General features: G+C 52.4%; 1 protein-coding gene across 1 annotated transcript; it reads left to right on the forward strand.

Moving 5' to 3' along the window:
* Positions 1–2,425: 2,425 nt before the first annotated feature.
* On the forward strand, positions 2,426–7,398 carry LOC148683997 (uncharacterized). Its single transcript, XM_088655432.1, has 2 exons — positions 2,426–2,746; positions 3,522–7,398. The coding sequence occupies exons 1-2, from the start codon at positions 2,467–2,469 to the stop codon at positions 6,674–6,676; spliced, it is 3,435 nt and encodes a 1,144-aa protein (XP_088511558.1). The 5' UTR covers positions 2,426–2,466; the 3' UTR covers positions 6,677–7,398.
* Positions 7,399–14,844: the final 7,446 nt, after the last annotated feature.

Here is a 14,844-nt window from a genome sequence, read left to right on the forward strand (position 1 = left end):
GTTATATAACACCCTTCTTTGCTTTATGCATAGAGGGGGGGGGACGTAAGGCAGGCACCAGAAAATAACAGAACCGCACATATCTCACGATCCCTCCTCCAAAAAAACTTGATTAAAAGGCTCTCCTCGGTGCCTCCCCCTCCCGCATGCTACTTTGGAGAGCCCCCACTCCACCTCGTTTATATGCTGCTCGAACATGCTATAGCTGCAACTTCCTCTGTCCCAGCCCGCGACGGAAAGCAAAATCTCCTTCCTGGGTGGGGATCGCGCCGCGCCTCCTGCAAAGCGAGGCGAGCTCTGAATGTGACCTAAGGCATCAGCAGAAGAAGGCAGGCTCCGAGCGCCAAAGAAGCCTCGCGCAATTTCCTCACCGGAGGTGTCCGGCTGACAAATCCGTTAAGTTGGCCTGGGAGGAAAAGCGGGGAGCTGCACGTCGGCGAGTTTCGCTGGAAAACCGAGCGCGCGCAACAATGCTCATCCAAGCCAAGCGACAACCTACTCCGTGTCCGCTGCGGAGCGGAGCCTCCCCCCCCCCCCCGCCACCCTCTCTCTCCCCAACCCCATCAAGCTGCCGCTCATTTAACAGAGCAGACTGAAAAAGAAAAGAAAAAAGCGGTCCCGACACAAAGCATATGCATGTTTGGCTGAACACCCGTGGAAAAACCCGATTCCTCCTCCTCCCACCTCATTCTCAGTATCAATCGCCCAGGAAATCTTGCAAAAAGACACAACAGAACATGACAAGAAGCCAACAGGCGGGGGGGAAGGGCCGAGATAAAACATTTTTTCTAAAATAAAAGAAAAGCTTTGTGTTCATTTGCAAACGGCCGTGCTCCTTTCATTCGCCTCTTTGTAATCGGAGGGGCTCAAGCTTTCTGAAATGCGATTTAAAAGCCAAATACATAAAAACAGCGCTAAGTTTGACCTTCTCATTAAGCCTTGTGGGCTGTGGCCAACGAGAACAATTTTAACGCCACAATGAAACAATTACCGTACCTAGGGTGGGTTAGATGGGTGTGTGGATCTTCTCTTGGACTTAGCGGTGCGAGGAAGGCGACGGAAAGCGGCGCGGGATATATGAAAGTCTCGCGCTTTAGGCTTATAGAAAAGGGACGACGGGTTGCCTGTGCGTTTTACTTCCTGTGAGATTTACGAGAACAGACCAGCGCCTGGCTGTTCGCAACGCATGGCTTTTCTCTTTATTTCTTACAAACCTGCTCCATCCCCCCAAGTCCCCCCACCCCTATCTCTCTAGAATTTCGCTCCTGCAAGAGCCGTGTGCTGCATACCCTCCAAGCGTCCCTATTTTCAAAGGACAGTCCTGGATTTACAGAGGCCATCCAATTTCTGATTTGATCCTGGAATGTCCCACTTTTCCTTAGGGTGTGGTGTTCCTATTTTCATCGGAGAAATATTGGAGTATGCAGTATTTTGCTACCCCCAAACCAAGGAGATTTAAGTAACCCTAAGGGAACCTTTGTTGTTGTTTAGTCGTTTAGTCGTGTCCGACTCTTCGTGACCCCATGGACCATAGCACGCCAGGCACTCCTGTCTTGCACTGCCTCCCGCAGTTTGGTCAAACTCATGTTCGTAGCTTTGAGAACACTGTCCAACCATCTTGTCCTCTGTCGTCCCCTTCTCCTAGTGCCCTCAATCTTTCCCAACATCAGGGTCTTTTCCAAGGATTCTTCTCTTCTCATTAGGTGGCCAAAGTATTGGAGCCTCAGCTTCACGATCTGTCCTTCCAGGGAGCACTCAGGGCTGATTTCCTTAAGAATGGATAGGTTTGATCTTCTTGCAGTCCATGGGACTCTCAAGAGTCTCCTCCAGCACCATAAAGGGAACCTTTAGAAGACACCTAAAGGCAGCCTTGCATAGGGAAGTTTTTCTTAAAGTTGTATATTTTATTATGTTATTATATATGTTGGAAGCCGCTCAGAGTGGCTAGGATAACCCGTCCGATGGGTGGAGCATAAATAATCATAGCTGCCAAGTTTTCCCTTTTCTCGCGAGGAAGCCTATTCAGCATAAGGGAAAATCCCTTAAAATGAGGGATAACTTGGCAGCTATGATAAATAATAAACTTGTAGTAGTAGTAGTAGTAGTAGTAGTAGTAGTTGTTGTTGTTGTGCCCCTATTTTCATCAGAGAAATGTTGGAGGGTTTGCCTGCACAACTTGGCGCCTGGAAGCCTTTTGAAAGCGCGAGATCCCGCAGGTGCTTATAATGGGAAAGTACGTCGCAGCCCTGCGTGCTGAGAAGACAGACAGACAGAGAAAACAGCAGGAGCTGCGCGTTTCCGCCACCTTTTGTCGCTTTCACTCAGGCCACGCCTCTTTCCTCCCGCTGCAACCATCCGAGTTCTACATCCCCCCCCCAACCCCAACCCCCAAGATACGATTGCTGCTTTCAATTTTGCAGCTTCCGCGAAGCAAGGTTGTTTTCTTGCTGACACTGAAGGTGCGCCATGGCGAGGAGCGCGCGGGACTGCCTGCTGGAGTGCCTGGAGAATTTGAACGAGGGCGAGTTGAGGAGGTTCAAGGCCAAGCTGAACGGGTTCCCCGTGCGCAGGGGCTACACGAACATCCCCCGAGGGAAGCTGCAGAAGGCAGAGGCGCTGGAGGACCTAACGAACCTGCTGGTCAGCTTCTACACCGAGGAGTACGCAGTGAAGCTGACCGCCAAGGTGCTGAAAACCATCAACTGCAAGGACCGCGCCAAGGAGCTCCTGGCCGCTACTAAGAAAAGTAAGGAGTGGCTGGGGAGGGAGAGCAGCGGCCAGGGCCGTAGCTAGGTGATCTTGCGTCCCTGGCAGAACCGTCCAAAATTGCGACCTCTAGCCAAGGAGAAAATAGCTCCTCTTTCCGCCTCTCCTCCAAGCCCCCCCCCCCATTCAATTCCTCAGGCATTTCACCACGTAATGAATTCTTTCACAGACAATCGAATATTCAAAACATTATTTCTTAATAAAAGTTTTTGGGCGCTGCAAAGGACCCCGCAGCACAGCAGGTAGAGCCCCTTCTTGCCTGGGGTCCGCTCCTGTTCGACTCCCCTGAGCTGGAGAGAGCCCTCCTTCGCCTTGGGCTAGTCACACTTCTTTGAAGTCTCTCAGCCCCACCCACCTCACAGGGTGTTTGTTGTGGGGGAGGAAGGGAAAGGAGAAGGTTAGCGCTTTGAAACTCCTTCGGGTAGTGATAAAGCGGGATTTCAAATCCAAACTCTTCTTCTTCTTCTTCACTCCACCACCAAGCCCATTAGGAGGCGGCCAAAAGACCGCTCAAACTTTCGTTTCATCTGTTTTGAAAGGGCGTTGCCTTCAGCTTCCCATTCCCTCTTGATTCCTCTGAGCGGCCAATGCCCCCTTCCCCGTTTGATGGCTCAATGGCGAGGAACTCTGCGTACGGAGCAAGGGGGCGGTGGATCTTCCTCCGCTCCCCGAGGGTCCTGGGTCAGTCGGGTTCCTAGGGCAGCTGTTCCGCTCTTGGCCAGCCTCCAGAGTCCTTTTTCTCCTTCCTCCTCCAGCACTGCCGCGGGCGCAGCCAGCACAGAGAGGACGTGCAGCCCCCCGAGGATCGCTGGCAGCCCAGAGAGGACGCGCGACCCCCCGAGGATCGCTGGCAGCCCAGAGAGGACGCGCGACCCCCCGAGGATCGCTGGCAGCCCAGAGAGGACGCGCGACCCCCCGAGGATCACTTGCAGCCCAGAGAGGACACACTGCCCCCCGAGGATTGCTCGCAGCCCAAAGTGCACGCAGGGCCCTCAAAAGAGCGCTCGCACCCCAGAGAGGACGCACTGCCCACCGTGGATCCCTCGCAGCCCAGAGAGGATGCCTCGAGTTCCTGGGCGACGTGACTGCATGGGCACAGCGGTGGCTCGGGGCGGCTGCGTCTCTGGGCGATGACAGCCGGCACCTGCTGGCGCAGAACCAGCCCGAACTCTGGGAGCTGATGGCCGCCTCCGCAGAGCAGGAAGCAGCGCTGACCGTTGAGTTACTCCGCCAGGAGGCCGATTTTGCGCCCCCCTCGCCTGCGCCGTGGCCGTTGTCTCCCTCGGCACCCTCAACCAGCAGCTTTTCTCATCTCACCCTGGCGGCGGCGGATGCTAAGGATAGCAAAGGTGGGTCTGGAGGGCGCGGAGCCCAGAGAGGACGCGTGGCCCCCCGAGGATCACTCGCAGCCCAGAGACGACGCACTGCCCCCCGAGGATCGCACGCGGCCCGGAGAGGACGTGCAGCTCCCCGAGGATCGCTCGCAGCCCAGAGAGCATGCTGGGAGTTTCTGGGCGACGTGCCCGTGAACCAGCCCGAGACCTGGGAGCTGCTGGCCGCCTCCGCAGAGCAGGAAGCGGCGCTAGGCGTAGAGCTGCTCTGCCAAGAGGCTGATTGTGCGCCCCCCTCGCCTGCGCCATGGCCGTTGTCTCCCTCGGCACCCTCAACCAGCAGCTTTTCTCATCTCACCCTGGCGGCGGCGGATGCTAAGGATAGCGAAGGTGGGTCTGGAGGGCGCGGAGCCCAGAGAGGACACGTGCCCCCCCGAGGATCGCTCGTAGTCCAGAGAGGTCGCGTGGCCCCCCGAGGATCACTCGCAGCCCAGAGAGGACGCACTGCCCCCCGAGGATCGCACGCGGCCCGGAGAGGACGTGCAGCTCCCCGAGGATCGTTCGCAGCCCAGAGAGGATGCCTCCAGTTCCTGGGCGACATGGCCAAGCAGGACGAGGCGGCCGGGTCCCTGGGCGAGGACAGCCGGCAGCTGCTGGCGCAGAACCAGCCCGAGCACTGGGAGCTCCTGGCCGCCTCCACAGAGCAGGAAGCGGCGCTGCGCGTGGAGTTGCTCCGCCGGGAGGCCGATTGTGCACCCCCCTCGCCTGCGCCATGGCCGTTGTCTCCCTCGGCACCCTCAATCAGCGGCTTTTCTCATCTCACCCTGGCGGCGGTGGCTGCTAAGGATCGCGATGGTGGGTCTGGAGGGCGCGGAGCCCAGAGAGGACGTGCAGCCCCCCAAGGATCACTTGCAGCCCAGAGAGGACGCACAGCCCTCCGAGGATCGCTCGCAGCCCAGAGAGGACGCGCAGCCCTCCGAGGATCGCTCGCAACCCAGAGAGGATGCACAGCCCCCCGAGGATTGCTCACAGCCCAGAGAGGACGCGCCGCCCACCGAGGATTGCTCTCAGCCCAGAGAGGATACCTCAAGTTCCTGGGCGACATGGCCAAGGGGGACGACAGCTGGCAGCTGCCGGCGCAGAACCAGCCCGAGCACTGGGATCTGCTGGCCGCCTCCACAGAGCAGGAAGCGGCGCTGCTCCGCCAGGAGGCCGATTGTGCGCCCCCCTCACCTGCGCCACGGCCGTTGCCTCCTGCGCCACCCTCAACCAGCGGCTTTTCTCATCTCACCTTGGCGGCGGCGGATGCTAAGGTTCGCGATGGTGGGTCTGGAGGGCGCGGAGCCCAGAGAGGACGTGCAACCCCCCAAGGAACACTTGGAGCCCAGAAAGGACGCACAGCCCCCCGAGGATCGCACGCAGCCCAGAGAGGATACCTCAAGTTCCTCGGCGACATGGCCAAGCGGGACGAGGCGGCCGGGTCTCTGGGCGACGACAGCCGGCAGCTGCTGGCGCAGAACCAGCCCGAGCACTGGGAGCTGCTGGCCGCCTCCACAGAGCAGGAAGCGGCGCTGCGCGTGGAGCTGCTCTGCCGGGGGGCCTATTGTGCGCCTCCCTCGCCTGCGCCGTTGCCTCCCGCGCCACCCTCAATCAGCGGCTTTTCTCATCTTACCGTGGCCGCGGCGGATGCTAAGGATCGCGATGGTGGGTCTCGAGGGCGCGGAGCCCAGAGAGGACGTGCAGCCCCCCAGGGATCGCTCGCAGCCCAGAGAGGACGCGCAGCCCTCCGAGGATCCCTCGCAGCCCAGAGAGGACGCGCAGCCCCCCGAGGATCGCTCGCAGCCCAGAGAGGATGCCTCCAGTTCCTGGGCGATATGGCCAAGCGGGACGAGGCGGCCGGGTCTCTGGGCGACAACAGCCGGCAGCTGCTGGCGCAGAACCAGCCTGAGCACTGGGAGCTGCTGGGCGCCTCCACAGAGCAGAAAGCGGAGCTGCGCGTGGAGTTGCTCCGCCGGGAGGCCGATTGTGCGCCCCCCTCGCCTGCGCCGTTGCCTCCCGCGCCACCCTTAATCAGCGGCTTTTCTCATCTCACCCTGGCGGCAGCGGCGGATGCTAAGGATCGCGATGGTGGGTCTGGAGGGCGCGGAGCCCAGAGAGGACGTGCAGCCCTCCGAGGATCGCTCGCAGCCCAGAGAGGACGCGCAGCCCCCAAAGGATCGCTCGTAGCCCAGAGAGGGGCCGCGCGGGTGCAGCGGCGGGAGGAGGCGGCTGGGTCTCTGGGCGACCGGCAGCTGCTGGCGCAGAACCAGCTCGAGCACCGGGAGCTGCTGGCCGCCTCCGGAGAGCAGGAAGCTGCGCTGCGCGTGGAGCTGCTCCGCCGGGAGGTCGTTTGTGCGGCCCCCTCGCCTGCATCCTGGCCGTGGTCTCCCTCGCCACCCTCAACCAGCGGCGTATCTCATCTCACCCTGGCGGCGACGGTGGCGGATGCTAAGGCTCGCGAAGGTGGGTCTGGAAGGGAGCGAAACTTTTGCCTCGCCCCGAGTTCGGCGGGTTTGCAGCCAGATGATATACGCCGCTGATTGAAAAAGGCGGTAGAGTAAAGCTGGTTGAGTTTCATCAGCGCTTTTGCTACATTTTGGGGAAGGGGGTGTCTTACTTAGCAAAACTGAGGAGTGGGCTCTTCCACTGAAAGCCTCCTCTTGCTGCATAACTGCCCTTTTCGCTTCTCTCTCCATCTCCCTTTGTAACTGAACCAGGAAAGCAAAACAGAATGGCAGGAAATTGGCAATTCTCACAGTTGTTTCCCATGTATATTTTTTTAACCTATCACCAAGCAGTGACTGCTAAACAGACCTGCTGCACAATTTTGTAGTTTTATTATTGTTGTAATAACAACATAAGGTCTTGAGGTCCCTTCCAACTCTACAATTCTAGGATTCTATTATCTCTTTTTTCTTTTTTCTTTTAATTCATCTTTATTGGTTTGTCATAAATTCTCAATAATCTTTCTCATATATGTCAACATCCAAAACAAGCAAATAAAATATCAAAACATTCAACATGTGTACTTAAATAAAAGGAGGGGGGGAGAGATTGTGTTGTTTGTCTACTTATTCTTTTGTTACTCTATAAGCATTTGGCTTCCCTCCACCCCAAACTTGGATACTTAGTTTTCTACTTTATATGCATTCCCAATTATATCACCTGTTTACCATAGTTTCCACTGTTTCCACTAGTTGTCTTCCACAGGAGTTAGTCTAGTCCGGTCAAATTTTTTAAATCTCTGCAGTGATCTTTCAAATATTTTTTGTATTTGCTCCAATTGTTTTTAAATTTTTGGTACTATTGGTTTCTTAACTGCCCTGTTAGCTTATCCATCTCTGCATATTCCATCAACTTCACTTGCCAGTCCCTGTCGGTAGTAAGATGTGCCTGGCGCCCCGGGGAAATTCGAACACTGGTTCCCCTAAGCATGCTGAAATCACCCCCTTGTTTCTCAGCAATGCTATTTCGACTCCACTTCACTTCTGTTGTTACTTGTTAATTTTAAAACAATTCTATTTAAAATCTAATTCAAATTTAGACATATAAGCACACACGCCATTTATTTTAAAATTGTCCCATTTCTTCACCCTGCTCATCATTGCAGAGAAAGATGGTGAAATGTTTGTTGTTTCCATTTTTGTGCTAGTAGAATTCTTGCAGCTGTTACAGCATATTGGAATAATTTCTCATCTTGTTTTTTAATATCATTGCTTGCAATTCCTAATAGAAAAGCTTCTGGAAGTCAGGCTTTAAAAACCCAAATTGTGTATATAAGAATGGTATTTGTGATGGAATTTATTATTATGTTGTTATAAAAGGGGGGAAATGTTTGGGGGGGAATTGAATATACGGTAGTACACAGCTTTTGATGCAAAACACTTTGGTACAAGGAACCATCTTTGCCTCTCCTTGTTGTCATTCCTATTTGTCATTCCATTTTATCAGGCTGTTCTGGTCAATATTCCCTAAGATGTGCCAATACAATGTGGGTTTTTATGAAACGGGGAACAAAAGCATGCTTCATCAACTCAGGACTTTGTTACATATAAAAAAAGATACGGAGAAGGAATGTTTATGGAGTAATGTTATATGTGCCTTACGGATGGGTTTTAGTAAATGTGACCTTCCTAATTCCAAGTTTGCTGTGTCCTCATTGGCTGAGAAGGTTGGGTGGAGTGGGGTTTGGCTACCCAGGAATTTCCTTGGAGATCAGTTCTGAGAAGTTCAGGACAGGGGGTGTTCTCATTCTGCAAGCAACTGCCACCCAATGCATCCCTTGATTTCCTCAAGTCTATTATTGGGCTGGTCCCAGAGTATGTTCTGAAGGCACATGAGGCTACAAAAATGTTAATGATTATGCACTATATAAAATAACTAAAATACCTTGCAGAAGCTAAGCAGGTCTAAATCTGGTCAGTGCCTGGATAGTAAAGGTGGCATATGAAGGTAAGAGAATAAACAAGAATAAAGCTAACAGTACAATTTCATGCATTTATACTCAAAAGCAAGTCTTGTTATGCTACTAACTTTGATCACTGTCCTAAACACATTTACTAGCAGTTCGAAAGCTCACCAGCGAAAGTAGATAAATAGGTAGTGCTGCTGCAGGAAGGTAAACGGCCTTTCTGTGCTCTCTGGCTTCCGCCAAGGTGTTCTGTTGTGCCAGAAGCGGATTAGTCCTGCTGGCCACATGACCCGCAAAGTTGTCTGCAGACAAACGCGGCTCCCTTGGTCTGAAAGTGAGATGAGCGCCGCAACCCCATAGTTGCCTTTGACTGGACTTAACCGTCCAGGGGTCCTTTACCTTTTTTACTAGGAAGAACACCCTGCTTATTTCTGGGACTTATTTCTGAGTAAACCATCATAGAATTGTAGAAGTGGAAGATGATCATCTAGGCCAGGGGTCCTCAAACAGGGGGCCAGTTCACTGTCCCTTAGACACTGTTGGGGGCCGGACTATAGTTTTGGGGGGAAATGAATGAACTCCTATGCACACTGCACATATTTTATTTGTGGTGCACAAAAAACAGGAAAAACAATACAATATTTTAAATGAAGAACAATTTTAATCAACATAAGCTTATAAGTATTTCAATGGGAAGTATGGGCCTGCTTTTGGCTAATGAGATGGTCAATATCCGGTTCCATATTTGTCACTGCTACTGGTAGTCGTAGCAAGTGATGCAAGCAGCTTTTGGCTCATTCCACCTGCTCATTACAAAAACTCAGTCATGAAGAAATTGGTTTGCTTTTCCACCTCCTCCCTCCCACTCCTTTTCCTTTAGTGATGTGTCTTCCCCATTGTAAGCCTGAGAAGGCGGTTTCTTCGCCCACATCTGCAAGCTACAATGTGATAACACCACCACCACACGGCACAACTTTTGTGTTGTTTTTTACGTTTAAAAGATCACTTTATTTTCATATTAAAATTACAAAAAAGAAATGAAACATTACAAAATATTATAACGTATAAACATAACATAACATAATTAAACATAATCCAACATAAAGAAAACATAATCTCCAATCATTACATAAGAAAACAAAAGAAGAAAGAACAAAAGAAAAGGAGAGCAAGGAAAAGAGGAAAAAGGAAGGAAAAGCATCCAAGGTAAGAAAACAGTAGGAAAGGAGGGGAAAGGAAGAAAGGGAAAGGCGGAGAAATATGAAAATATGACAATATGAAACTATGAAAAATGTGAGAAGAATATGTAAAATTATATAAAAAAGGAAGGAGGAAAAAATATAAAAAAGGAGGAAAAAATATGAAAAAGAAATGGGATAAAGTTTTTAAAAAATTACCGACTTCCAAACATTTAAGATCGGTTCCATCTCATAAATAATCTCTACCAGGCTTTCCCTTATCATTAGCATCTAATCCATATCCGATTCCTTTACAATTTCTACTTGTCTTACCAGCTTGTGCATTTCAATCTAAACATATCACCAACTTCGAGTTTATACCTTGTTTGTAAAAATAGTCATCCACATATTTCCACTCTTCCTTAATTTTTTGTTTGGGTATCCTCCTAATCATTGCAGTTAATACAACACTTTTTGACTTTGGGGGTTAAAATAAAACTGTTAATTGGGTCAGCCGCACCTCTGCTTGTTTTCTGCGAAAAACTAAAACAGCCCATACTGAGCCCTTCCCAAAAACAACAATCCACCAGCTAGACCTGCCTAGCTAGATCCCAAAATCCAACCAGCAAACAAAGCCTCCCTTCAGCATCCTGGCCCTTACCCTGGGGAAGACAACCCAGCATCCCTCAGGCAGCTCCTGGACTCCATTTCTCATCAGCCCCTGCTACCAGGTCGCACTGGAAGCCAGCAGGAGCTGAATGTGTTCTCTCAGCCCCCAATCACAGGGCTCTCTCGTTCCTGGTGAGGGGAGGTGACTAGGCCTCATGAGCAGGGGTGGCATTTGTGGGCAGAGGTGGAGCCAGTGAGTGGAGCTGGCCAAGGCAGAAGAAGAAGAAGAAGAAGAAGAAGAAGAAGAAGAAGAAGAAGAAGAAGAAGAAGAAGAAGAAGAAGAAGAAGAAGAAGAAGAAGAAGAAGAAGAAGAAGAAGAAGAAGAAGAAGAAGAAGAAAGGAAGGAGGAGGAGGAGGAGGAGGAGGAGTTTGGATTTGATACTCCACTTTATCACTAACCGAGGGAGTCTCAAAGCAGCTAACATTCTCCTTTCCCTTCCTCCCCCACAACAAACACTCTGTGAGGTGAGTGGGGCTGAGAGACTTCAGAGAAGTGTGACTAGCCCAAGGTCACCCAGCAGCTGCATGTGGAGGAGCAGGGACGCGAACCCGGTTCCCCAGATTACGAGTCTACTGCTCTTAACCACTACACCACACTGGCTCTCTACACCACACTGTGAGGGGAGAGTGAGTGTGTGGTGGCGAGAGAGAGCAGGCAGATGGGCAGAAGGGTTGCCGGTGCGGCTCATGAGGCAGTGGCGGCAGCAGCGGGGTTTCCCCCTGGGCTTGGGGGGAGCCTGTCTCCCTGCCTCTTGTGCCCAAAGATGTCAGGCGGCGGCGGCAAATCCCGGGCGGGCAAGGTTCAGGACCCTGGCGGGCCAGATATGGCCCTCAGGCCGTAGTTTGAGGACCTCTGATCTAGGCGAACCCTCTGCAATGGAGGAATATGCAGCTGTCCCATACAGGGATCGAACCTGCAATCTTGGTGTTATCAGCACCACATTCTAACCAACTGAGCTAGTCACATAGGAAGCTGCCTTGCACTGAGTGAGACCATTGGTCTAGCTCACACTCAGTATTATCTCTACACTGATTTGCAGGAGCTCTCCAATGCTTCAGACAGTCTCTTCTAGCCCTGCTTGGAGAAGCCAGGGATTGATCCTGGGACCTTCTGCATGCAAGGCAGATATTCTACTACTGAGCTAGCCCTTGCTCCATCAGTATGACTCCTCCTCAGCCCTCTTATCACCAAGTAGCCCTAAAGATTAGGGCAACATTCCTTGCAAATGGAACAGTCTAGGAAATGAGGGCATTGTCACTGAAAACAAACATGTTGAACTGAATCCTAAGGATCTCTGGATCTTGTTAATTCTTGGGAAATGCACACTGATTCCCAGAGTGATTTAACAGTCGATCCCTATTATAGGGTTGCCATATTTCAATAAGTAAAATTCCTGACACCTACAGGAATTTGTTGAGCTTTTTGTGGGGAACAAAGTTCCCCTTTGAGGCCACTTTTACACCCCAAAACCAGGACATCTCAGGAACACCGTGCAGCTGACCACTGAGGTGCTGGAAGCCATCAACTGCAAGGACCGCGCCAAGGAGCTACGGGCCGCCACCGGGAACAGTAAGGAGCGTCTGGGAAGGGAGAGTGGCGCCCGATCCTAAATATTGCAAAGGTGGGTTTCGAGGGGAGCGAAACGTTCACCTGGTTCCGAGTTTGCAGCTGCTGCAGCCAGAGGAGATCTTCCGGAGGTGGGAAGAGGTGGTAGAGTAAAGCTGGTTGAGGTTCATTGGCGCTTCTTACTTAGCAAAATTGGGGCGTGGGCTCTTCCACTGAAAGCCTCCTCTTGCTGCATAACTGCCCTTGTTACATCTTTCTCCATCTCGCTTTGTAACTGAACCAGGAAACCACAACATGGCAGGAAACTGCCTAAGTCCCACGGATGTTTCCTATGTAATTTTATTAACCTACTAGCTGGCCCTGCACGCGTTGCTGTGCGTTAGTCTGTCAAATGGAGGGTAATAGCCACACTTCAGATCCCCCTGAGTCTCAGAGTCCCCGTTTTACAGGTGTTATGTTTAAACAGGGATATCCCTGTGAGTCCCCCCACCCTGTTCTGATCCATTAGTTATCCCGTCTCCTCTTTCCCCCACCCCGAGGTCATCCCTGTGAGTGGGGTCATCCTGTCCTGAACCATGAGGTATTCAGACCCCGTTTCCCCCAGTCCCCCCCAGGTAAGTTCCCACCTCCATTCGGTTGGTGTGGGTGATCTATATCATTCTCCCCAGGGCTATCTGATGGATGAGGTCTCCCGTCCCCTCCTTTGTATAGCTGAGGTGAGTTTGGAGAGGCCTACAGGTCTTTTAGAGGCGACCTGGTACGTGGGGGTGGTGATTGGTATCCATGGTGTGTGTGTGTGTGTGTGTGTGTGGAGTGGGGTTGTTCGGGGGGAGGGGGTCGCAGGATGTAGAGGGATCGGCGGGGGCATGATGCGTGGAGTGGGGGGGTATGGCGTGGGGTTGCTCAAGGGGGGAGGGGGAGGGAGAGGTGGTGGGATCAGGGGTGGTGAGATCCCGGATGGACGTTCTATAGGGGCCTAGGCTTGAGGCGAATTAGGAGAGGCCTACAGGCCTTTTAGAGGCAGCCTGGTATGTGGGGGTGGTGATCGGTGGCAGAGGCGGGATCCGTGGGGTGGGGTGTGTGTGGAGTGGGGTTGTTTGGGGGGAGGGGTTTTTGGGAGGTGGTGAGATGGGGGGTGCGATCCGTGGGGTGTGGGGGTTGTGGAGTGCGGTTGGCCGGGGGGTTGAGGGGGTATCTGTGGAAGGGCTTGGCTGGGGGGGGAGGGGGTCGCTGTTACATTATCTCCTGGGTGGGCGCGGGTCCCTGGGGAGCGGCCTGGTCTCAGATGTGCGATCTCCAAGACAGGCTTGGTTCCCTGAGGAGCAACGTGCTCTCTGGTCGGTTTGTTCTCTGTTTGAGGCGTGGTCTCGGGGGCGTGAGGGATTGTGGGAGTATGTTTGTCCGTTGTTAGTTGAATGTCCACGGAGGACACAATTTTTTTTGACCACAAATCCAGGTTTTTACCTGTCTTAGGTGTGTCAGCTGGTCAGTGTAAGTGCATGGTTACCTGCAGTCATGTGACTCTGAGGTTGTGGCCAAATTTCAGGGTGATCGGGTAAGTGCATGTGGGAGAAAAGTGGGGAATAACACACATGCACCTTCACCATTTATATATATATATAGACTAGCTGGCCCGGCCACGCCTTGCTGTGGGTTTGTGTTAAATGGACCTTTTCCTGTTAAATGGACCTTCAGAGTCTCCCTTCAGAGTCCCCTCACCTGCCCTGTCCCAACCCTGACACCCCTACTGTAAGTTTCAAAAATAAGACTCCCCCACCTATGCGTGTTCCTGAAAATGTCCCCACCCCCCACTGCTTTGGCTGACTCAGGGTCCTACCTCCCCCCCATGGCTATGTGTTTTCCCCCCTCCCCTGTTGTTGTGCCTCATCCCTGTGATTCCCCCACCCTGTGAAAGGCCCACACTGGGCAATGTTGCGGCCTACTCACTTTTCCCTGTCCCAACCCACACACACACACACCCCACTGCTTTGGCTGACTCAGGGTTCTTCCTCCCCCCCCCCCCGGCCTGGCTATGTGTTTCCCCCCCTCCCTTTGTTTTGCCTCATCCCTGTACCCCTCCCCTGTTGTGAAAGGCCCTATTCTGTTTGTGACACCACAGATTTTCTGAGGAAAATACAATCTTTGAATAATATTCCTAACAATACTATAGGACTTTGCTACCAAACTCTGTCATTTTGTCCTTACACACAAACACTTCAAATTTGGTGATGACTTGTTCCTCCATAGCAGCGGCACAGCATGGTCACCTGCATGGCCCCACAGTATGCCAACATCTTCATGGCAGATTTAGAATGTTTCCTAAACTCCTACCCACTCAAACCTCTCTTGTACCTGTGATACATTGACAATATTTTTTATTATCTGGACACATGGTCAACAGACCCTGGACACCTTCCACCAGACATTCAATGACTTTCACCCCACCATCAACCTAACAATGAACCAATCTCTGCAAGAAATACATTTTTGGAACACTACTATAAAAATACAGGATGGGCGTATAGACATCACCTTATACCGAAAACCAACTGACCGACAAACATATGTACATGCTTCTAGCTACCATCCATGGGCGTACCCAGGATCAAAACTAGGGGGGGGCAAGGGGAGGGGCCAAGGCATGGAAGGGGAGGGGCCACAAAGTGGGCGGGGAAAGTGCAGTCAGAGGCGCCGGGCTGATGGGCAGAGGCGGAGCACAGCCCGACAGAGCGCACCGTGGCGCGACCTCCCTCCAGCTGGGAGATTGAGAGAGAGATTGAGAGAGAGAGAGAAAGAGAGATCTGGAACCGCGCAGACGCCCCTCTCTCCTTGCGACCCTGTTCTCAGCAACTGCCGACCCCTGCACGGTTTTGCATGCGGGCA

The sequence above is a fragment of the Zootoca vivipara genome, chromosome 12 (genome assembly GCF_965207765.1).
Source record: "Zootoca vivipara chromosome 12, rZooViv2.hap1.1, whole genome shotgun sequence".
NCBI lineage: Eukaryota > Metazoa > Chordata > Lepidosauria > Squamata > Lacertidae > Zootoca > Zootoca vivipara.

What these genes read in the sequence shown, in the direction of transcription:
- LOC148683997 (XM_088655432.1), top strand. Translation starts at nt 2,467, where the DNA reads ATGGCGAGGAGCGCGCGGGACTGCCTGCTGGAGTGCCTGGAGAATTTG. An exon ending in CCTGGCCGCTACTAAGAAAA is followed by an intron (nt 2,747 to 3,521) that starts GTAAGGAGTGGC and finishes TTCCTCCTCCAG; the next exon opens with CACTGCCGCGGGCGCAGCCA.